A 23912-nucleotide genomic window follows, 5' to 3' on the forward strand; every position below is an offset into this window, starting at 1 on the left:
CCCTGAGCCAGGTGTGGTGGCTCACACCTATAATCCCAGCCCTTTGGGAGACTGAGGCGTGCAGATCTCTTGAGCCTGGGAGTTTAAGGCCAGCCTGGGCAATGTGGTGAAACCCTGTCACTACAAAAAAAAAAAAATTAGCCAGGTGTGGTGGTCCAGTAGTCCCAGCTACATGGGAGGCTGAGGTGGGAGGATTGCTTGAGCCAGGGAGGCAGAGGTTGCAGTAAGCTGAGATTGTGCCATTGCACTCCAGCCTGGGCAACATAGCCAGACTCTGTCTCAAAAAAAGAAAAGAAATCTAGTCTGTAGTTTTTACTTTTCCCAGTCTACCTTCTCTTTACCTCCACATGAAATCAGTGTATTCACACCAGTAGTTTGAACAATGGTTTCAAGACTTGGACCATGATTTTCCAAGGTTAAATAGGCCAGACAATGTTGTCAGGCTCACTTCAGGCAAGGTCATGCCTTCCACGGGGGCGGTGATATCTCACCCAGATCCGTGGAGGAAGAGAACACTACTCAGGGAAAAAACTGTGAAGGGCTTTTGAAATGGATGAAAAGATTACTTGGAATGGACAAAAGGCTTTGAAATGGACAAAAGGTTGGCACAGCCTTCTGGGTTATCTCTACCTTCCACTGTCTTTGAGTTATTTTTACAGCTCTGTAAGTTGCAGCAAACTGATAATGCAGATGACCCTCATCCACGGAAATACAAGCTAGTTGTGTCAGGTGGTTGTGATTGATACTGCCCTGAGGACAGATCCCTGTTGCATCTATTTGTCACTGTCAGCATTCTTTTCCGTCTATAGTATATAGTTAGTGCTTTGAATTCTCTTTTGAACCAGTGACAACATCTTACTGATGTAGCAATAAGATGTAATACATCGTTTAATTAATGAGTTAAATAAAACCCTTGATATGTCCTTTTTTCTTCCTGAGATGGAGTCTCGCTCTGTCACCCAGGCTCTGTCACCCAGGCTGGAATGCAATGGCGCGATCTCGGCTCCCTGCAACCTCCGCCTCCTGGGTTCAAGTGATTCTCCTGCCTCAGTCTCCCGAGTAGGTGGGACTACAGGCACGTGCCACCCTGCCTGGCTAATTTTGTGTATTTTTTAGTGGAGACGAGGTTTCTCCTTGTTAGCCGGGATGGTCTCGATCTCCTGACCTCGTGATCTGCCCACCTCGGCCTCCAAAAGTGCTGGGATTACAGGTGTGAGCCACTGTGCCCGGCCTGATGTGTCCATTTTATATCTGTATAAAAGTCATGGTTTTACCTTTATTTAAAACTTATCTTTTAACAATTGCAATAGGCCAGATTTCCCCCTCTGTTTCTCAAGCAAACATTAATGATTGTTTTCCTTTCTGGGAGCTCAAAGGCCTTGGGATTTGGAGCACTCAGCTAAGTCACATACCCTCCTGTCTCTCTGACGACAGCACTTGCAGGCCCACCTGAGAAGACACCACTCACAGGTGGAACGCCAGCTGGCCTCCTTACCCACTTCCCACACAAAGAGCTGCAGCCACAGGGTCTGCAAGAGGGGCAAGGCGCTACGTTTCAAACACCACAAAACAGCAGCAGGGCTCCCTCTGCACGCTGCCCCCATTTCCTCCCACCCCTTCTGGACATTCCTGTGGATCATACATGGGGCACAGTGAGGTTGAGGGGTACCCTCTCCAGCTCTGGGAGCAGCACCCAGTTCCCTGTAGGGTTTGCTTTCCTCCCATCTCACACCGGATGGATTTTAAGTTCATTTTCATGGCATAGGCTATTTAGCTCTTGGTCCTTTCTGTCCAAAAGCTGCCCTGCCAGGGGTTTTCTACTGATGGATGCTACGAAAGAGGCCCACCCAGGCCTCTTCTGGGTAAGCTATTGGAAGAAGGCTCACATACACAGGTGTTAGCCACAGAAAAGTTGTTAGTTTCACAGTGATTTGTTTATTGTCTGTCGATCAAATGTATTCATTTTTGGTTATTATCTCAATGTAGGCTCCTGGCATCTGTTTCACTTGCTGCTTTTGGAATATGTGATTCATACACTTCAGTCATGCCTAGAGGATGAAGAGGAGGAGGAGGACATGGGGAATGTCAAGGAAATGCTACCAGATGACCTGACTCTCGGCCAGCCAGACCAGGCACTTTTCCACCCTCTGAATTCCTCACTGCTGCAGGCGTGTGCCAGCCCCAGCATGGAGCCACTGGGAGTGATGCCGACACACATGGGCCAGGGCCGATATCCCATGGGTGTGAGCAACATTGTCCTCAGGATCCTGGGCTTCCTGGTGGACACTGCCACGGGCAATAAGGTAGAGACACCAGGACCCCCTTCCACACAGCTGTTTCAAGGGGAATAAGAGCCATAGGTGGTTAGGAAAACCCTCAAGATCACTTTGTCCAAACAATGATAAAGGATTCTACAATCATCTTTACCCTAGGTGATTTTGCCGGGGGTGAGTTTAATTCACTGTCTGTTGATTACTGGTCGGCTCAGGTTTGTGGGACGTTAATAGATGCCTGGCATGATTAGAAGTGTGGACCATCTGATGGCCTGGGTCTTTCTTGCCTTCCCAGAGTGTGCCTGGCCTGGTTAGACTAACTCAGCAATAGCACACCACTAACGTCTGAGTGGCATGCACTGAAAATTCCCCTAGTGTTCAAAGACAAGAAACGTCGAATAGTCTGAACAGAGGATTTTGAAAAGATTAAATTGGGATACCTGTTGAAAGATACAAAAATTAGAGTTGCTATTTACCTAACACCTACTATATAGCCCTTATATATGTTATCTCGAAGCCATGCCATCCTGTAGAATATTTGTTCTTGTCATTGTCATTTGATGGATGAGGAAACGGAGGCTCAGAGAAGCTGAGTGACTTGCGCAAAGTCACACAGCAAGGAAATGCAAGGAAATAGTGGAACAGAGATTGGAGCCCCAGCCTGCCTGATCTCAAGTCCATTCTTCACATACAACCCTAGACAGGAGGTTGTTTTATGCCCTGAGGAGTGCAGGACACAGGTTGGAGAGGTCAGACATGGACGGACCTCAGTACCATGAAGCAGAGCTGGACTGATGGAGGAGCAACTGAAATGTCTCCATTGAGGAGTGGGGAGTGGGCTGGCATAAAAAAACTGACAGCAATTGTCTTAGGACTAATTTCTCTGCACATGTTTGATGTTTAGCTGCTATTCATCTTCTTTTTGTGCCCACAAGTTCCCCTTCTCGCACAGATGAGTTGTGCTTAGTAGGAAATTGAAGCAGGTGCAATCATTCAACCTGAAGCAGGTTAATAGTGGTCTTGGCCGTGGCAATGAGTCACAGCCTAAAACTCTTCATGCCTTAGAGTCCGCAGAATAATAGGAACCTTCCAGGGCCCTTTCCTTCTTGAGCAAACTCTCATTCCGAGTTCTCCGATTGCAGAGATCCTGCACACCTGTTATTGAGCAATACTTGGACAAGACACCTCCCTAGACCAAAAAAAAAAAAAAAAAAAAAAAAAGCAGGAGCCAGGGAAATGCATCTCTCAGGTTTACCAGTTCTCTATCTGTATTTGGTCTTTGTTTCTCACTTTGAGATAGTAAGTCACATATCCAGCTGCATTCAGTGCTCTCTGTGAGGCAGATTCTGATGTGTGTCTATAAATGAGAAACTCACCTCCTCCACGAGTGTCCATGTGAAAAAAGCAGACATGGTCGATGAAGGATGCAGCAATGAAACACTGACCCCAACTTAGGGGTGCTGATGAGAGCTGGGCCTCCTTAGCTGGCAGCAGCTAAGGCGCTTTCAGGAAGCAGGTGTTTCCAGACAGTTGGCAGAAAGAAGGCCCAGTTAGATCTGAAGAGGCGATGGCTTGGCTAGGCTATACTTAGGAGAATGGGTCTCCCTGCTGCTGTACCTGGCAGCAGAGCCCTCCAAGGGCCACCAGTGGAAAGTGCCTGAGTGTACTCTGGAGCATTCTGTAGGGCCCTAGCAGGGCCAGCATTCATGCTGGGCTGCAGTGTTCAGCTCCAAGTGAAAGCAAATTCTTTGCACTCACCGGCTGGAGCAAGAGGTCAGAGTGTAGCATGACAACTTGTTAAAGGAAAAACAAAAACATCTTGCAGTGACACTTGTTAAAGCACCGTAAGGGAGGCTTTATCTGTAAGGAAGGCTTTATTAGTACCATCTCCATAGGGCTTTTGCAACCGGGGAGGGAGCTTGGGCTTAACTCTGAGTACAGCAAGGACAGGGTGGCGGGTGAGGAATTTATAGCCTAGGAGCCGGGTGGGGGTCAGTGGATGGGAACTTACTAAGAAGAAATGTCAGAGGTAAGGGGGATTCTGGCTAAACCCACCTAAGAGGATTCTTGTAGAAGTCCAGCCAGCTGGGGTGACCAGACATCACCTGGAGGCTGGCAGAGGATGAGGAAACTGATCACATATGGAGATGGGGCATTCTCGCTAAAGTGACTCAGCAGGGTTCTTGCTAAAACTGGATTTTATAAGGAAGTGGGCGAAGGAGAAGGTTCAGGAGCCAGATTAAAGTTCAGCCAAGTGGAGAGTGTTAGTCAAATTATATACACATGCTTCTTAGTCAGCAAGGTAACCAGGAGTAAGCTTTTACCTCTTCAGCCACAGTTAGAAGGAGTGAAGAGCAGACGCTGACAGTCTCCTGGAGCTGAGCATTTAAATGCATCTTTTCATCTCAGTGAAATAGGTGTTATCATCAACCCTATTTTACAGCTGGCATAACTGAGAATCTTGAAGGGGTTGGGTAATTTTCCCAAGGTCACTTCACTAATCCTTGGGAGAACAGGAATTCATACCTGCACAGATCCTTCCAAGACTGTCCTTCTCAGCATTCTTTCTCTCCCCGAGAGTGGTTTCTACCATCTGCTTTGATTCCAAAATTGGTCACTTGGGACTAATTACTAACAATACCTTCAAATCTGATAAGGGCAATCCTGGTACGTACATTTCTGGGTTCAAATTTTACTTCTTCCCCTTATTAGCTAGAACTTTGGACAAATTGCTTAACTTGTGGGAATACTCATGTCTAATTCTATAGAGACATGAGGTTTAAATGAGTTAATTGTTGTAAAATGCTTAGACTATTTCCTAGAATATAGTAAATACCCAATAACCACTGGTCATCATTATTATTTCTCCACCACGGCCTCCTAAGCTGAGCACTTTCTCTTAACACTCTTGGCCCAGTCCCTTAGTTCCTCTGAAGTTCCTTGCCATGAGGTTTGGCCTATATTTAATGGGTGGAAACAATAGAGAAGATATTAAATACTTAATTGAACTACATAATAAAGCAATACAAGCAGACAAATGTCAGGTAATCCAAGGTAATACACATTAGAGATTAATTAAACCTGCTTCTGTTCGTTCATACCTGCTGAATTAGCTATAATAACTTAAACAATCACACCAAAAAGTTACGCTCATCTGATTTTCATTGCATCCATTATTCAGCACTTGCACTCATCATCAACAAAAAAGCACACCCTGCGTGTCCCATCTGCATTCATCTGCCACCAGTTAACACCCCATTCAGCTTCACAGCTGTGGAAGCCTCATTCCCTGAACAATTTAGCGCCGGCCTGCACCTCCGGTAACAACTGAAGTCAGCATTCCAGATTGCCATATCCATCTGTCCCTCTTCTACATTCTAGCGGCGTTCAAAATAGTCAGATGCCAAGGCATGTTTAAGAACAAAGTGAAAAACTGTACTGATATTAAATAACGAATTTAGGTCATGTACTCCAGGATTACAGCAGAGCAAAACACATTTTTTTAAGTGTCTCTTCACCTCTAAGATAAAGGTGAAAACAATTTTTTGAAAAAGAAGAAAAACACCTTTTCATTAGTGGTGATGGTTTTTGTTAAATTTAGAGAAAGAGTGAGACATGCTTTCATGAACCTTGCATTTGAAGTTATGGTGCACACATCTCTGTCAAAGTATACTAGCTTATAGGAGGTTTATTGATGAAATCAGACCAAGCAAATACATTTCTATTGGTTTTAAAGTAGTCATGGCCAAGTTTCCTGGAGCTAAGGGAGGGATGGTACATTTGCCATTCTCTGATAGGAAGACTTGCTTGTCAGGTGAAGTGGCTGAGGAGAGCTTCAACTAACTTAGAACCTCCCCAATCTCTCGAATCTGTTACTTCCCAATTGAGTCACCAATACCAGATTGCTGTTTTCATAGGTTTTTCCCCCATTTAATGGTTTATTTGACGGATGGGGGAAGGAGAGCCTGTGTGGGAATTTGAACTATGTCAGCTCCAGAGACTTGTTGAGAATGCGGGGATTAGTACCCGTCTGGAGACCCCCAAATTGATGGTGGGTCTCCAGCTACATGGAGACCGTGGGTGCCTTTCACAGGCTCCCTCCCAACTTTCACCACTCATCTGCTTTCTCCAGTGTCTGTTAAGGAAGAGTGTTGGTTTGCTCTCACGAGGACATTTCTCACAAACCGCAGAGCCCTCTTCCTTTCCCTAAAGAGAGCCCATCAGCTCCCCGCCCCTGCACCATCCCTGCCTTGCAAAGCCTCCCACTGAGTCCTCACTGGACCCTGAGTGTTTTCCTGAGAAATCGGGAGTTCTCTTAGTAAGAATAAATGCATGGGCTGGGCGCGGTGGCTCACGGCTGTAATCCCAGCACTTTGGGAGGCTGAGGCAGGTGGATCAACTGAGGTCAGGAGTTCGAAACCAGCCTGGCCAACATAGTGAAACCCTGTCTGTACTAAAAATACAAAATTAGCTGGGCATGGTGGCACATGCCTGTAATCTCAGCTACTTGGGAGACTGAGGCAGGAGAATGATTTGAACCTGGGAGGCGGAGGTTGCAGTGAGCTGAGATGGTGCCATTGCACTCCAGCTTGGGCAACAAGAGTGAAACTCCATCTCAGAAAAAAAAAAAAAAAAAAAGAATAAATACATGAACTTCTCCTTTACATCCCAGGGTGGGACCACGGGCTTGGTAGAAGAATTCAAATGGTAGTTCCTGCAACAAGGAATAGTATAACTGTCTCTTTTTATCTTTTCCCTTTAAACATTTCCCTCTTGCAGCTCATCCAGGTGCTGCTGGAAGATGAAACCACTGAAAGCGCAGTTAAACTCAGCCTTCCTATGGGACAAGAAGCCCTCATAACCCTAAAAGATGGACAACAATTTGTGATTCAGATATCAGATGTACCCCAAAGCTCTGAAGATATTTATTTCAGAGAAAACAATGCTAATGTGTGAGATTATTTATTTGAATAGAGAGTAAGAAAACTGATAGACTTGCATTCTTAAAAATATTAAAGTTTTTCCTCTCTCTCTCTTTCTTTCTCACGGTCTCCCTCTGTTGCCCAGGCTGGAGTGAAGTGGCATGGTCTCGGCTCGCTGTAGACTCCCTGCTTCGGGCTCCTGTGATTCTCCTGCCTCGGCCTGCCAGGTGGCTGGGATTGCGGGCGCGCGCCACCACGCCTGGCTGGTTTTGGTATTTTTGGTGGAGGCGGGGTTTCGCCGTGTTGGCCAGGCTGGTCTCCAACTCCTGGCCTCGAGTGGTCTACCCGCCTCGGCCTCCCGAGGTGCTGGGACTGCAGACGGAGTCTCGCTCACTCGGTACTTGGTGTTGCCCCGGCTGGAGTGTGGTGGCGTGGTCTCGGCTCGCTGCAGCCTGCGCCTCCCAGCCGCCTGCCTTGGCCTCCCAGGGTGCTAGGATTGCAGCCACTTCCTGGCTGCCGCCCCGTCTGGGAGGTGGGGAGCGTCTCTGCCTGGTCGCCCATCGTCTGGGATGTGAGGAGCGCCTCTGCCCAGCCACCCCATCTGGGAAGTGAGGAGCCCCTCTGCCCGGCCGCCCATCGTCTGGGAGGTGAGGAGCGCCTCTGCCCGGCCGCCCCGTCTGGGAACTGAGGAGCGCCTCTGCCCAGCCGCCACCCCGTCTAGGAAGTGAGGAGCGCCTCTTCCCGGCCGCCACCCCGTCTGGGAAGTGAGGAGCACCTCTGCCTGGCCGCCCCATCTGGGAAGTGAGGAGCTGTCTGCCCGGCCACCCCGTCTGGGATGTGAGGAGTGCCTCTGCCCGGCCGCCACCCCGTCTGGTAAGTGAGGAGCATCTCTGTCCGGCCACCCATCGTCTGGGAAGTGAGGAGCGCCTCTGCCCGGCCGTCCATGGTCTGGGATGTGAGGAGTGTCTCTGCCTGGCCGCCCCGTCTGGGAATTGAGGAGCGCCTCTGCCCGGCTGCCCCGTCTGGGATGTGGGGAGCACCTCTGCCCGGCCGCCCCGTCTGGGAGGTCTACCACGGAGGCCGGACGCAGTGTAGGGGCTAGACGTGGTGGCTCACGCCTGTAGACACAGCACTCTGGGAGGCCGAGGCGGGTTGATCACTTGAGGTTAGGAGTTCGAGACCAGCCTGGCCAACATGGCGAAACATATGAAAAACACAACAAACCAACCAACCAACCCAGCAACAACAAAACAGGTCTACCCTGGAGTCATACTCTAATTTTTTCTATTTTCCTCTCTTTCTGATCCTTTATCCCACTTTCTTTTTCTTCCTCTTCCTTCTCCTTCTTCTTTGTCAAAGACATAGAGGATTGAGTTATTATCATTGATCCATACAAAGTCCCTCTCTCATTTATTTTCTTTCATTCCCACCCCCCATTTCTATTCCCAGTCTTCCCATGTGCAACCTTCCTAATATGTTTGATATGCATCTTTTTGTTTGTATGTATTTTTAGAAAATGTTTATTGTTTTGTGTGCAAAAAAAAATAATAATTTAAAAAAAAGAAGGCCGGGCGCGGTGGCTCACGCCTGTAATCCCAGCACTTTGGGAGGCCGAGGCGGGCGGATCACGAGGTCAGGAGATCGAGACCATCCTGGCTAACAGGGTGAAACCCCGTCTCCACTAAAAATACAAAAAATTCTCGGGGCGTGGTGGTGGGCGCCTGTAGTCCCAGCTACTCCGGAGCCTGAGCCAGGAGAATGGCGTGAGCCCAGGAGGCGGAGCTTGCAGTGAGTGGAGATTGCGCCACTGCACTCTAGCCTGGGCAACAGAGCGAGACTCCGTCTCAAAAAATAAAAAAATAAAAAATAAAAACAAGAAAAAAAAAAGAAAAAAAAGTTTTTCTATTGACGAAAGACGATGTTATGTATATAATAGGTGTAGCATTGTCTATTTTATGTTTATATGTATTTCAAGGAGGTGGTTTTGATAAAATGTATAAACTGATTCGGAGAATAATTTTTGCCTCTGTTGCTTTTCTTTTGGGGCTGTCCGAGTATTTCTATTTTGAGACATGGCAGAAAAGAAATTTGAGAATGCTTTTTGGGAGTAAAGAAATGGTTAAGGCTCCAGAGAAAGAAAAAGTTCAAAGAATAGCAACTGGTACAAGCAGTAAAATGCCAGTGGCAATATTTTTCCTCCCCTTGGTGGTGCCTCAATCGAAATAGAATTTGTAGATAGATCCCCTCAGGCAGTGAGGAACAGAAAAAAAATCAATATGATATCACTGTTAAACTCATTCACTGGTCCATTAAACACCTTTGGTTCACTATCCCAATGTTCTTAAAGTGAGAGAATTTTGAATTCAACAATGTCTGCAGCAGAAGCTAATGTCCTGCTTTGAATCACTCTTTAGTTCTCTTTTTGTAGCAAAATCCACTTTTATGTAACTGATTATAATATTTAAAAGGAATTTTAAAATTCGTGCTTAACATGATTTCCAGTATACATGGAAAAAACAGAATATTTTATTGATCTTATATTACATATGAAATGAACTAAATTTCATGTATCTTTACATATGGAATGAATTAAATTTACTTATGAAATGAATTACATTTCCCCAAATGCTTGGAAATTTAAAAAAAAAACACAGGAGCTATACGTCTGTAGATTCATTAAAATTACTCATCTTTATGGATAAAAAAGTAATCATATTTAAGAGTCTTTTTGAACTACATTTAATATATTATCTCAAGCTATCTGGGAGGAGTTGTTTTTTGTCGAAGAATGAGTCAGAGAGACATTTATTCTTTTGCTCACTGCTCAGTGACTTTGCATGTCATGTGTTTGCTCATAAGTAGACAGTTGGTGGACTGAGTCACAGAACACAGGCAACAACAGGATCTGTAAGTCTGGGAACAGTGAATTTTGTTTGCATGTTTTGGGGTAAACTGATTAGCTAAGAGCTAGCAGAAGTCATTCTGGGCATTCTGTCCTTGAATGCCCAAGTTTACCAAAGAAAACAATTTTCATTGTTTCTCTGTAGTGTTAGACGTTAGGATAGGGGTTGAGGATGGGTAGTAACAGGAGGAGGGACTTCTGGGACTGTTGCGATTTGTATTATTATGGTTTCTTTCTTATTTGATCTTGGGGCCTGTCTAGGAGAGCCCTGATGGGGTGGGTGGGGGAGAGAATAAGGTTTGGGTGTGTTGGTGAAACTAAAATGCAAGAAGCAGAAGTTTATCGCTCACAGACCCAGAGAGGTTAGGGACACCGAATCACTAGGAGGGCCAGGAGGAGTCTGGAGGCAGCAGGGAGCTCAACCAGCCTGTGGTTGAGCCTGTGAGACCTGCCTTTATTAAGGCCCAGGGTGCTATTCCTTAGGCTTTCCCTTGGGACTTGTGGATCCGGGTCATTTAAAGAAAACATACATAAAAGGGAACTCATTTACATGACTCCAGTGTTGACCATTAGATTTTTTCCACAGCCAGCAGCTGTGGTATGAGCTGGATTTGGCATCAGTGAGATGAGGAACAAGCAGGCTCTATTGCAAACACCACACAGAGAGGAGAAGTCTCACTGAGGACAAGGATGACAGGGTTCAACTGGATTTCAAACAGCTTATGTCAGGTCTAAAAATGGCTGTCAAGGCTGCCACTCCATGAAGTCTATGCCAGTAACCCTCACGGTGCTCCCATTCTTGGGCTGGGGGCTGGCCATACAGTGTAGTGTGTTCACCTTGGGAAAATGTGTCACAAAGTTTGTGATTTGACTTGATTACATTTCTGCATATGTTATATATGAAAGTGTATCTTAAAAAATACAAGGTGGCCAAGCACTGTGGCTCATGCCTATAATCCCAACACTTTGGGAGGTCAAGGTGAGAGGATCGCTTGAGCATAGGAGTTCAAGACCAGCCTGGGTAACATAATGAGAACCCTATCTCTACAAAAGAAAAAAATTAGCTGGATGTGGTGGCACGTAGCTGTAGTCTCAGCTACTCAGGAGGCAGGAGGATTGCTTGAGCCCAGTTCAAGACTGCAGTGAACTACGATCATGCCACTGCACTTCAGCCTGGATGACAAAGCAAGATGCTGTCTTAAAAATAAATAAATAAATGGCATTGCCCACTTTATGGGGATTGGATTGGAGGTTCCTGGTGGAAGAAAGATTAAAAAGCACACAGGAGGATTTCAAAAGGAAGCGAGCTGGACTTGAAAAGTCACTAGGTGCAGTGGCTCACGCCTGTAATCCCAGCACCTGAGAGGCCAGGGAGGCTGGATTGCTTGAGCTCAGGAGTTTGTCACCACCCTGGGCAACATGGTGAAATCCTCATCTTGACAACAAATATAAAGTTTAGCCAGGCCTAGTGGTTAGCGCCTGTAGTCCCAGCTACTTGGGAGGCTGAGGCGGGAGGATAGCTTAAGTCCAGGAGGTTGAGGCTGCAGTGAGCTATGATTGTACCACTGCACTCCAGCCTGGGCCACAGAGCGAGGCCCTGTCTGGAAAAAAAAAAAAGAAAGAAAGAAAAAAAGAAAAAGAGAGAAAAAGAAAGAAGAAAGAAAGAAAGAAAGAAAGAAAGAGAGAGAGACATTTTGATTATTACACTGACATTAACAGGCATTTTATAAAAGATTTCGAACTGGGCAATAAATACATGAAAAACGATCAGCCATATTAGTCATTAGGTAAATGCAAATTAAAATAACAATGAGATACCATTGCTCATCCACCAGATTTGGTTGGCGTGGGAGGGGTGCGGGGGATGGGCAAAAAAAAACTAACACTAATCTGTGTTGATGAGAATGTAGAGCTGTAACAGTAACTCTCACATTCTGACAGTAGCAGTATAAACTGGTACAATCATTTTGAAAATAAGTTTGATTTTCAAATATATATATTTTTTCGATATATATATATAAACATATTCCTACCCATATCTTTACTACCTGGGATGCCTCTGCAAAATGGATCCCTAAATCTCTCCAGAAAGACACTATCTCTAGCTTTTCAAGGTTATTCAAACAGGTTTAGATTCTGCAGGAAACCGGGAAATCCGTGGAGAATTCTCTTCCAAAATTTGAGTTTGAGGGACCTGTTAAATATTCAGGGGTAAATGGCCAAAACAAACAACAATTGCTGTCATTAATGGAGCATTTACTATGTTCTGGCACAAGTTGTGTGATGGGGTTTGACGAGTGATTATTGATCTCACTCTTAAATCCCCTTTGAGTGTGGAACTAATTTGGGAAATAAAACTCAAGAATCAGAAAGCTTAACAGAAGTAAAGCTAATGGGAAATTTTGACCAAATAGGATTCCTATTAGGTTCTGAAATTGACTACTCCCTTAGTCACAGACAGGGCGGGGCGACCTCTCACCTGCTGAAGGGGCAGGTCAGCTCAGGCAAGACAGAAGAGAAGAGTGAACAGACCATTCAGAAAAGAATAGCTTTGCAGGAGCTGAGAAAATCATGTTAAGCTTGCCTTTCGAAACTCATCCATCAGATGGGTCACTTCTCCCATGAGGAGGCAGGAGTAAGAAAACAGCCATGGCTGGGCGCGGTGGTTCACACCTGTAATCCCAGCACTTCGGGAGGCCGATGCGGGTGGATCATGAGGTCAAGAGATAGAGACCATCGTGGCCAACATTAAAATACAAAATTAGTGGGTGTGGTGGGGGCCTGCAGTCCCAGTATCGGTGTGAGGCAGAAAATCGTTGAACCGGAGGCAGAGGAAAAGAAAACAGCCAAAAGCCTGCAATATTCCTCCGCATTTTTCCTTTCCAGGGCTTGGACCGGAGTTCTGATGACCTGGAATGAGGGGCTTGGCCAAGGTGGTATTTGTCCATGTGGCCTCGGCCAGTTTGTTTCAGCTTAAATGCAAATAACTTGATTCTGCTATTAGATGAACTGGCTGCGATGCCCTCCTGACACAGCAAAGTGTAAGAAGGGTTATCGTCCCTGCAGAGAAAGAGAATGGGCATCCGATGGAATTGGTGCTAATCTTACCTCCACCATTTATTCCGTTTTCTGACCTCTAATAAGATGATGATAACAATCCCTACCTTGTGTCTAGTTAACTAAATACAGTCAGCCCTTCGTTATCTGTGGGTTCCCAACCAATCACAGACTGAAAATATTTGAAGAAGAAAAAGCTGGACGCAATGGTTCACACCTGTAATCCCAGCACTTTTGGAGGCTGAGGCAGGAGGATCACCTGAGCCTGGGAAGTTGAGGCTGCAGTGAGCTGTGATTGTGCCACTGCAGTCCAGCCTGGGAGGACAGAGCAAGACCCTTCACCAGAAAAATAAAAAATGAAAAATGGTGATTGCATCTGTACTGAACATATATTGGCTTTCTTTCTCGTCCTATTCCCTAAACAATAGAGTAAACAACAATTTACATGGTATTTACATTGTATTAGGCATTTTATAAGCAATTTAGATATTAAAGGAGGATGAGCATGGGTTATATGCAAATGTTGCACCATTTTTTTATAAGGGACTTGAGCATCTCTGGATTTTGGTATCCACGGGGATCCTGGAACCAATATCCCTCGGATACCAAGGGACTACTGTAGAGCGTTTGCTCCATGCCACGCACTGTTCTAAGCCTCTTCAAATATTAATCGTTCAACCGTCCCATCCACCATCCTTAAGAAGTAGATATTATCTTCGTCAGCTAATGAAGGAAATGGGCACAGAGAGGTTAAGTGGCTTGGCAGGTCTCACAGCTGTTGAGCAAGAGGCGTGTATTAAGCCGGGATTTGAACGCCCACCCTCTGGCTGCGGAATCTGTGCCATCCTGCAGGAAACGAACCCATCCCTGGACCTGGCGCGCGAGGAGGACTCCGCAGGATGCGCGGCGTGTGCGTGGAACCTGGTCTTCTGCGAGCCTGGACTTCTGAGCTTGGCGTGCGGCTGCAGGGATTCGCCGGGACTCGCGCGGGGGACCGCGCCCGGGGATCCTGCGGGGGTGGGAAGGGGGCTTGGGCTCCGTGCTTCCGCCGCAGGGGGGCGCTGCCGGGCTCCCCGGCACTATCGCTGCTGGCGGCCCCGGCGGCCGGGCGTGCCGCCTGCAAGATGTCCGTGCGCCGCGGCCGGCGGCCGGCGCGGCCGGGGACCCGCCTCTCCTGGCTGCTGTGCTGCAGCGCCCTGCTGTCTCCGGCCGCGGGCTACGTGATCGTGAGCTCGGTGTCCTGGGCCATCACCAACGAGGTGGACGAGGAGCTGGACAGCGCCTCCACTGAGGAGGCTATGCCCGCGCTGCTGGAGGACTCGGGCAGCATCTGGCAGCAAAGCTTCCCCGCCTCGGCTCACAAGGAGGATGCACACCTGCGGCCCCGGGCGGGCGCAGCCCGCGCCAGGCCGCCCCCGGCGCCGCCCGGGATGTTCTCCTACCGGCGCGAGGGCGGCCAGGCGGCCGGTGCGCCCCCGGGCCCTAGACTGCGCGCCGCCACCGCCCGCTCCCTGGCCCACGCCAGCGTCTGGGGCTGCCTGGCCACCGTGTCCGCCCACGAGAAGGTAAGCGCCCGGCGGGGAGCGCGAGGGGGCCTGGCATTCAGGCGGCGGCCGGGGGACGGGGACGGGGACGTGCTCGCGACCGCTCGGGACTGGGATCCGGGTCCACCAGACGTGCCCGGTGCGCTGGATGGGACCCTCGACACTGTACATAATGGAAGGCGATGGTGCCTCCGTGAGCCTGGCGAAGTCGGGGGAGGGTGGGAGAGGGGCATGGATAACCAGGCTTCCTGCCAGGTTGGGTTGGGTACCGAATCCCCACTTTGAGGTGGCCAGGCAGAGACACGGACACCTAACCAGCGTCTGACCGAGACCTGGACCAAAGCAGCCAGAGCCGCCTTTGCAATCGCAGAGTAGGCGGGGACAGCCCTTCCCAGCGCAGGGCACAAACCCATAGACCCGAACTCCCCATCAGCTTCTGACCTGGAGCTGAAGCGGGGATGGGGAGAGAGACAGCGCCAGGGCTTCGACGGAAATCTGCATTTAAGAAAATGGAGTTGAAGATTTTTTCTGGAAAGGAGGCTTATTATGCAAAGTGTGTAAATGCTGGAATGAGCTGTTCGCTGCACTTGTAATTGTTCAGTTCGCAAATGCTTTACTCACCTGTTAGACATGATTCCACCTAGAATGACATGGATAAGTAATGTAGATGTAACTTCCATGCCTCCAGAAGGATTTGGGGGTGTTAAGAGAGACGAAAGAGCTACAAGGCAGTAATGTGAACTCATATTTACTTCCTAGAAAAAGCAAATATTATTTTATAGAAGGCATAGGACATTGGTCAGATTCTTGCCCCATCTCTAGGTCTCACCAAGACTGTGGCCAAGTCACTGGCTTCTCCACTTTGTTTTCCTCGTCTATAAAATTAGGTTTAGTTTTTAAGGTCCTTTTTTGCTTAAGAACTGCCTAAATGGCAACTTTATTTCGATTTTGGCAATGGTCTTAACCTCTTCAGTGTCAAATGCAGATCCAGTTGGATATTCTCAACATCTAGATGATTTTTCACAGCTGTATCTTGCACTCCTAAGACACATCTTAAAAAGACATAAAGATTAAAGATGACACTGATCTTAGTTGAAAACACAAATCTTTTCAAGCAATTAAATAAAGTCTAGTGCCAATGTATTAGATATTTTGATTTTCAACCTTCCTTCTGTTAGCTTTGTTAGGAGTTCCTCTTTCTAATCCTTATTGACATTTGATTTAAACAATAAATTCAGAAAGCATTTACACAATGTACTGCCATGTATGCAAAGCATGACTCTGGGCAGCTATGACAAGCTGAAAAATGAGATATATGTACAAAGTTATATTACCATTTTGGGAGATTTCTTAACATTTCATGTTCCTGAAAAATTAAAGCCCTGCCTTTTATAATTCTACACACCATTATCATGCAACATTTCAAGGACAAAGACAACCCCTGAATTCTGAGCTAAGTAACAACCAGGTGCACTCTGTTAGGGATAAAATCATGGAAAATTGGGATGCTTGACTGGCAGGATTGGGGAAAAGCTCAGCACTAAATATTTTTATTGGCCAGGCATCGTGGCTCACACCTGTAATCCCAGCACTTTGGGAGGCCGAGGCGGGCAGATCACTCGAGGTCAGGAGTTCAAGACCAGCTTGGCCAACATAGTGAAACCCTGTCTCTACTAAAAATACAAAAATAGCCAGGCATGGTGGCATGCACCTGCAATCCCAGCAACTTGGGAGGCTAAGGTACAAGAATCGCTTAACCCAGGAGACGGAGGCTGCAGTGAGCCAAAATCGTGCCACTGAATGCCAGCCCGGGCAACAGAGTGAGACTCTGTCTCAAAAAAAAATAATACTAATAAAATAAATAAATAAATATTTTTGTTTATATCTGCAGTCACAGAAACATGATATACCACCTGTCTTAGTCCATCTGTATTACTGTAAACAAATACCTGAAGCTGGGTAATTTATAAAGAAAAGAGGTGTATTTGGCTCACAGTTCTGCATGCTGTTCAGAAAGTATGGCGCAGCATCTGCTTCTGGGGAGACCTCAGACTGCTTCCACTCATGGTGAAAGGTGTAGAGCCAGTGTGTGCAGTGATCACATGGCAAGAAAGCAAGCAAGAGAGAGGGGAAGGTGCCAGGCACTTTTTATTTTTATTTATTTATTTTATAGATGGGGTCTGGGCTCTGTTACCAGGGCTGGAAGGCGGTGGTGTGACCATAGCTCACTGCTGCCTCAAACTCCTGGGCTCAAGCAACCCTGCTGCCTCAGCCTTTCGAGTAACTGGGACTACAGATGTGTGCCACCATGCCAAGCTAATTTTTTAAAAAACTTTTTGTAGAGATGGGGGTCTCACCATCTTGCCCAGGCTGATCCTGAACTGTTGGGCTCCCAAAGTGCTAGGATTACAGGGTGAGTCCCCACGCCCAGTTGGCACCAGGCTCTTTTAAACCTTCTCTCAGGGGAACTCTCAAGGAAACTAACAGAGGGACAATTCACTCAGTACCTCGAGGAGGGCACCAAGCCATTCATGAGGGATCCACCCCCATGACCCAAACCCTTCCCACTTGGCCTCCCCTCCAACACCGGGGATCAGAATTTAACATGAGATTTGGAGGGATGGATATCCAAACTATAGCACCACCCTTCTCCCACCCTACTGGGTGATCATGAAGAAAAATTGGTATATCATGTTTCTGTGACTTCCTTTATGCAAAAAGGGTACCAAATCTATTTCTCATTACTTGCTGAGTCATACAATGAAATATTATTGATTACAATAAAAAATGCAACTAATAAATGAGAAAGTGATGTAGCCCTAAAAGAAACAATAATAGAAAGTTCCTGAAGTCCAAAGAGCAGGCAAGATGTTAAAGACTTAAACATCCTCCCTAAAGTTGCTAACAACTTGCGAGAGGCAGTTAACCTTGGAGTTAAGGCAGTGGGGCTGTAACAGGCAGCTTGAGGAGAAGGCTTAGTGCCACCCCCCGTAAATGTCATTGTCCCTCCCCGAAAGAACATGAAATTTAACAAAGCGAGTATATTTGCCATGCACAGGCAGCTTCAAGAAGACTCCTTTCACCACCCCTTCCAAACAGGATGCCACTGCTAAGCATCTCCTATGGAGAAATTCTAGAGTCACCACAGAGTGAATTGGGCAGACTGGGGACCACCTTACCTTGATTTACTACCTGTCAGAGCCACTGTGATGCTATGATATCCCCCATCCCTGGTGTTGTATTTCCTAGCCAGAGGCACAAGCTAAGCTCCCAGATCAAGTCAAACCACAGCTCTGCACTGAAAACGCCTTTTTTGGTGTTTGTTAGATCCAAGGACTGCCATTTGGGAACTGCCTGCCCATCAGTGATGGCCCCTTCAACAATAGCACTGGGATTCCTTTCTTCTACATGACAGCCAAGGACCTCGTGGTGGCTGATCTGATGAAAAACCCCATGGCCTCGCTGATGCTGCCAGAATCAGAAGGGGAGTTCTGCAGGTAGACAATGGTTTGCCCTCACTCGCACGGGTCTTGGGAAGTTTTTGACAGAGAGTTGGAGGTGGGTTTCTCTCTGGGTCACATGACTTTAACAGAACTCTGAGATGCACATTGATGTTCACCCTTGAAATCAGATAAATTAGAATTCCACCACTCACCAAGCAGTGTGATTCGTAGCAAGTTAGTTGATCTTTGGGAGCCTCAGTTTCTTCATCTGTAAAATGGGAATAATAATCTTTGCCTCCGAGGGTTATTGCAAGTGTTGGAAATAGGTGCAAAATGCTTTGTGCCACACTGGCAGGAGTCCAGACAGCTCCTGTTGTTATGGAAAAGGGCGAGGGTGGGAGTGAGGGTTGGTAAAGGAAGAGCCAATAGTTCATCTCCCCAGCACAGAGTCATGCAACACAGAGTCATGCAACACAGAGTCTATATGTTGTCTTTCCAATTTATTTCTATCCTGTCCCCAGAGATATGTGCAATAAGGAGCCAGCATTTTTTAATTCACTTTTTCAAAAGCTCTCTGAAAGAAAACGCTTCTAAAGACATTTAAGCACTAACAGAACATTGATGCAGGCCCCTTTATCTGAATTTAAAATGCAAAGCCTGAACTCGCATCCTCCCCGGGAAATGTGTGCATGGACCTGGTGTGGGGGCTGCATTTGAGATCCCCTTATCTTTCCCAGAGGAGCAGCAAATGTCCAGGATGGCTGGGGTGAGCCCTTTAACCTCCAGGACCTTAGTCACTCCACCTAAATGTAGTGATGCTTTAGAAAATCAACAGGCCTCATCCCATCTGTGAAATTCTCTTATTCTTTATGCACAACACGGAAAACATAATAACCAAACAATGTATTAGTTCTTACAGAGGCTAATCAAAGCAACTATACAATGCAAGATGCATCCTGGATAAGCCATTGTTTCCCCTCAGCCACGACAGACCACATGGAGACACTTCAGCTGACCCTGTTCCCCACCAGGTTACAGCAAGAAGCCAGGAAAAGAAACATTTCCTTTCTCATGGAATATTCTCCCTGTTCTTGGTCAGTCAAGCTTACTGTTACTAGAAGTACATTTCCAGGATACCTTTCTTTTCTTTTCTTATTCTTTTTTCTTTCTTTCTTTCTTTTTTTTTTTTTTTTTTTTTTGAGACAGAGTTTTGCTCTTGTTTCCCAGACTGGAGTGCAGTGGCGCAATCTCGGTTCACTGCAGCCTTGAACCTCTGCCTCTCAGGTTCAAGCAATTCTCCCTGCCTCAGCCTCCCAAGTAGCTGGGATTACAGGTGTCCACCACCACGCCTGGCTAATTTTTGTATTTTTAGTAGAGACAGGGTTTTGCCATGTTGGCCAGGCTGGCCTGGAACTCCTGACCTCAGGTGATCCACCTGCCTCGGCCTTCCAATCCAGGATACCTTTCTAAGCTTCCCAGGCTTTCCTCATTCAGGTATCCTGAAAGCAGTTGTGCTGGAGCATGTGGCTCCCAGAACCCAGAGCACAGCCGCTCTGGGGACAGGCAACAGAATATATACCTGGGACAAAGCTGCGGCAGCACTCCAGCTGGGGGAGGATTTGTCAACTGGCAACCCTCAGGCAGATGGCAGCAGGAGCTGGAGCAGTGAGAAATCTGACTTAGGAGAGGTCCTCACGGGGGAGAGGATCTCAGGGTGACTTCCTTCAGTCCCTGGGGAAGACTTGCCTGCATGGCCTAGAGCCACGTATGCGGACCTTCTTCATGGCAGGCCACATGTAGGACGCACAAACACCTGTGCAGCCCCGTGGCTAACTGGGTAAGGCAGCTCATGGCTGGAGGTGAGCACCCCGGGGCCAAGGGCAAGAGCATCTCAGCATACCTGTTACTCTGGCCTGGGAGAGGAAGGATGAGACACACTCATGGGTACCCCTTAGCTTATGTCTTCTTGTAAAACTGTTTCCCAGAACTGCTATACCCCCGACACTGTTTAAGCTTCTGAAGTATTGACATATGATGTAAATAAATGCCTACAAAACCAAGTTTTGCCTTAGTAAGCATCACACTTCGATGCAAAGCTTACCAAGCAATGGGGCTTTTGTCACCCTAGGGTCTACGACTTCCCATAATCGGCGTAAGCCCAGATGTGACTCACCTGTGTGAGGTTCACATTCCAAGTGGAGCATCCCATTTTAGGTTTACCTTCAGAATCTTGGTAATATTGAACATAAGGACTTAACAAGTCAAAGCCATGTGGTTGGCATTGAAAAAGGGCCCTGAATAAACAAGCCAAGCAAGGGGTTCCTAGGGCCACCGGAGCGTAGCGAGGCATCTGGTAGAAGTGTCCGCAGCTACCCAAACACCTGCGTAGAGTTTTGAAGGACAGCCCGGCAAGGTACCAGCAAGGGGCCCCTCCTGCCTGACACCGGGCCTGAAGAGGTCGCCAGCAAAGGCGGAGTTCGTCATCAGGTGCTTCCGGGCTTCACAGCATCTCCCACAGGAGCAGGGAGATTCAAGAAAGCGCCCATGTCTTATGATGATAACGACAGGTCAAGGCCACCTGCTCCTCTCAGCTTCAGAGGGCAGCTCATACTCAGAACGATGAAAACTGCCTTCCATCCTGTGCATCCTGTGCATGGAAAATTTGCAGCAGCTTTTATTTATTTATTTTTTTTTTTTTGAGGTGGAGTCTCACTCTGTGATCAGGCTGGAGTGCAGTGGTGCAATCTCAGCTCACTGCAACCTCCAACTCCCTGGTTTAAGTGATTCTTCTGCCTTAGCCTCCCAAGTAGCTGGAATTACAGGCCCATGCAAACATGCCCAGCTAATTTTTGTATTTTTTTTAGTAGGGACGGGGTTTCACCAGGTTGGTCAGGCTGGTCTTGAACTCGTGACCTCAGGTGATCCACCTGCCTCAGCCTCCCAAAGTACTGGGATTACAGGTGTGAGCCACAGCACCCGGCCTGCAACAGCATTTTTAACCATCCCATGTGGTGCCTTCTGAGCGCTCCTGTTCTTCTGCTAGTCTGTGCAGCTGGGGAGGACGTGAATCATCCCTGTTTCATCCCAGAACTGGGCAGAGAGGAAGTTGGGAGGCCACTGACTTCTGAGGAAGGAAAGGGGGTGCCTTCGCGGCCGTTTCCTACAGCCTACTGGGCATCCCTGGGAGAGGGGGCATTTCAGCTGCAAGCCTGCCCCTGTGTTCATCAGGTTAGCCCCGGTTACTGCAGACTCTGCACCAGCATGGGCTGGTGAGTGCCACCTCCACCAAGGATACAGCCCGGGAGCAAGAAGCCTCCAACAACTGGGGCAAAAACAACTCAGGCTTAGGGAGGGAGGAATGCAAGTCTGAGACTATTGCGAGGACAGGCTACTTTCAGAGCTCCCTTTGGTGCCAGACAATTTTATCTATAATGTGTACATGTTTAATAAGCAGATACATAAATGAAAAAATAGATTATACATACATAATAAATAGATGATTGATGATAGATAGATGGATGAATAGATAGATAAATGATGGGTGGATGAATAGGTAGATGATAGATGAATAGATGGAGGATGGATAGATGATATAGATAGATAGATAGATAGATAGATAGATAGATAGATAGATAGATAATAGATAGATAGAAGCTTTCACACATTCAACTCTTCTCTATTCAAAAGAGTGAATATTACAGTTGCCCCTACTTGGTCTCCCCAATCCACTCTTCATCACCTTGAATTCATCCTCAATCCAGCAGCTGGGGTACTCTCTTAAAATCCAAATCAGATCCTGAGGAAAAGCAACAGAATCCTTAATATGGCCTAGGACGCCCTTCATGGCCAGGGGCCTGCCTCCCTCTAAGAATAAATAGCGGTGTCTGGCCCTTTACTGATTGACTTAATATTTGATTTATACCTAGTTTTATCAAATTAAAAGCATCAACCTGATAGCTTGTTGTAGTCAAAGCTGATGTATGTTCTTTGGCATGGAGTTAAGAAAATGCTTTTCCATTAGCAATCCCTGCATGTAGGTTGACAAGTCATGTCACTCAAAAATGATATTTAGATCCATTAACGGGCCTGTGTCTTAAAGATAAAGTTAGATCCAAGTTGAAATAGCTGAAGGACATTGAGTATCCATGACCCCAAGAGTCTCAGGAAATTTAATGAAGAAAATGCTCAGCAGATGCAATTTCCCTAACCACAGCCGTGAGAAGCCAATATCTTGAGAATGATGAAAGGAATGAACATCTCTTCATATTTTACAGCTTTCTAGGGACCTTAAAGAGTTTTTAAATGAACTTGTCAAGTCCAGCCTGGCCTAGTTCATCCCACCTAGTTAGGAATTTTTTCCAGATCTTTTCATTGCCCTGATCCACAGTTCCCTGAACTTTCCCTAAAATGTCACAATAAAGTTCCTAGATTTAATGGGACGCAGTTGTCCTGACTCCCACCCCAGGGCATAATAATTGGGCATTATTGGCCTGCCCTTCTTTTTGGAGGAGATAATTTGGAAAGTGAATCTGACTGGATGATAAGTAGAATGTGACTTTCAGCTGGAAAAGTACTAGGTTGGTAATTTCTCCTTTTTCTTTTTTCTTTCTTTTTTTTTTTTTTTTTGGAGATGGAGTCTCACACTATTGCCCAGGCTAGAGTGCAGTGGTGCAATCTCGGCTCACTGCAACCTCTGCTGCCCAGGTTCAAGCGATTCTTCTGCCTCAGCCTCCTGAATAGCTGGGATTACAAACACCCACCAGCGTGCCCAGCTAATTTTTGTATTTGTAGTAGAGATGAGGTTTCACCATCTTGGCCAGGCTGGTCTTGAACTCCTGACCTCGTGATCACCCCCCCTCGGCCTCCCAAAGTGCTGCGCCCAGCTAGATTGGCAATTTCTGTAGAACAAAGTTGCTGGGCTAGAATGAAATACCCTGCCGGTTCAGGGTGTCACTTTTCCCACTGGTATGATGAAGAGGGGAGGGGAAGATATCTAAGGGCCCTCTGGATCCATGGTTGACTGGAGGTAGGATACTCCAAGAATGGTGAAGAAGGAATAGGTGAGCACAGCCATCACGGCTGATATAGATTCGGTATATAGATTTCTACATAGACTGTTATAAAGTGCGAACTCCTGCAAATTTATAGTAGAAGGGTGACTTTCAACTGCTTGAAGGGCAAGGATGAGAGGGACGTATTATTGGCCTGGACAGCTTTGCCCCTCCCCTAGGACCTCTTAGGGGAAGGAGCACCTGAGTGATGCTAACACTGCTTTAGGATAATGAGGACATTTAAGCCGCCTTATATGCATTTCCTGGGTTTCCAGTAAAGGCTACTAAGAACTGTGATTTAGGCCCAGGGTGGCTTAGGTCATTTGTAAAATGAAGTCAAGATTAGAGTCTGACAGAAAGACAAATCCTGCATGATCTCACTTATATGTGGAATCTAAATAAATCGACTCATAGAAGCAGACAACAGAATGGTGGTTCCCAGGGACCAGGCGAGAGGGGGGAATGAGGAAATGTTGATTACAGGGTGCTGACTTTCAGTTAGAAGACAAACACGTTCTGGGGATCTAATGTACAGCATGGATTGGATGTGTGAATTCATTTGATTGTGGCCATGCTCACACAATATGTATGAACATCAAATCATCACATTGCATATGTTGAATATATTCAATCTTTATTTGACAATTAAATATTTTTAAAATGCTAAAAGATTAGGCTAAAAAGCCATGAAAGGAAGGTGGCTTTTCCACCTGTCAGACA

At 46.8% G+C, this 23912-nt stretch overlaps 2 protein-coding genes across 4 annotated transcripts in view; both read left to right on the forward strand.

Moving 5' to 3' along the window:
* The window catches only part of RFX8 (regulatory factor X8), a 68645-nt gene extending 61416 nt beyond the window's left edge, over positions 1–7229 (forward strand). For both annotated transcript variants that reach the window (XM_032177175.1, XM_032177176.1), the window contains 2 exons: positions 1987–2303; positions 7053–7229. In XM_032177175.1, the coding sequence (XP_032033066.1) occupies positions 1987–2303; positions 7053–7229 (494 nt within the window). The remainder of the gene's footprint in view (positions 1–1986; positions 2304–7052) is intronic.
* Positions 7230–14232: 7003 nt separating this feature from the next.
* CREG2 (cellular repressor of E1A stimulated genes 2) overlaps positions 14233–23912 on the forward strand; it is a 43841-nt gene continuing 34161 nt past the window's right edge. Inside the window, exons 1-2 of one of the 2 annotated variants that reach the window (XM_032177549.2) lie at positions 14233–14719; positions 18026–18195. In XM_032177549.2, coding sequence (XP_032033440.1) covers positions 14279–14719; positions 18026–18195 — 611 coding nt within the window. In that variant the 5' untranslated portion in view covers positions 14233–14278. The remainder of the gene's footprint in view (positions 14720–18025; positions 18196–23912) is intronic. The other variant, XR_009210109.1, reaches the window with a different exon arrangement.

The sequence above is a fragment of the Hylobates moloch genome, unplaced genomic scaffold, assembly GCF_009828535.3.
Source record: "Hylobates moloch isolate HMO894 unplaced genomic scaffold, HMol_V3 SCAFFOLD_15, whole genome shotgun sequence".
Taxonomy (NCBI): Eukaryota; Metazoa; Chordata; class Mammalia; order Primates; family Hylobatidae; genus Hylobates; species Hylobates moloch.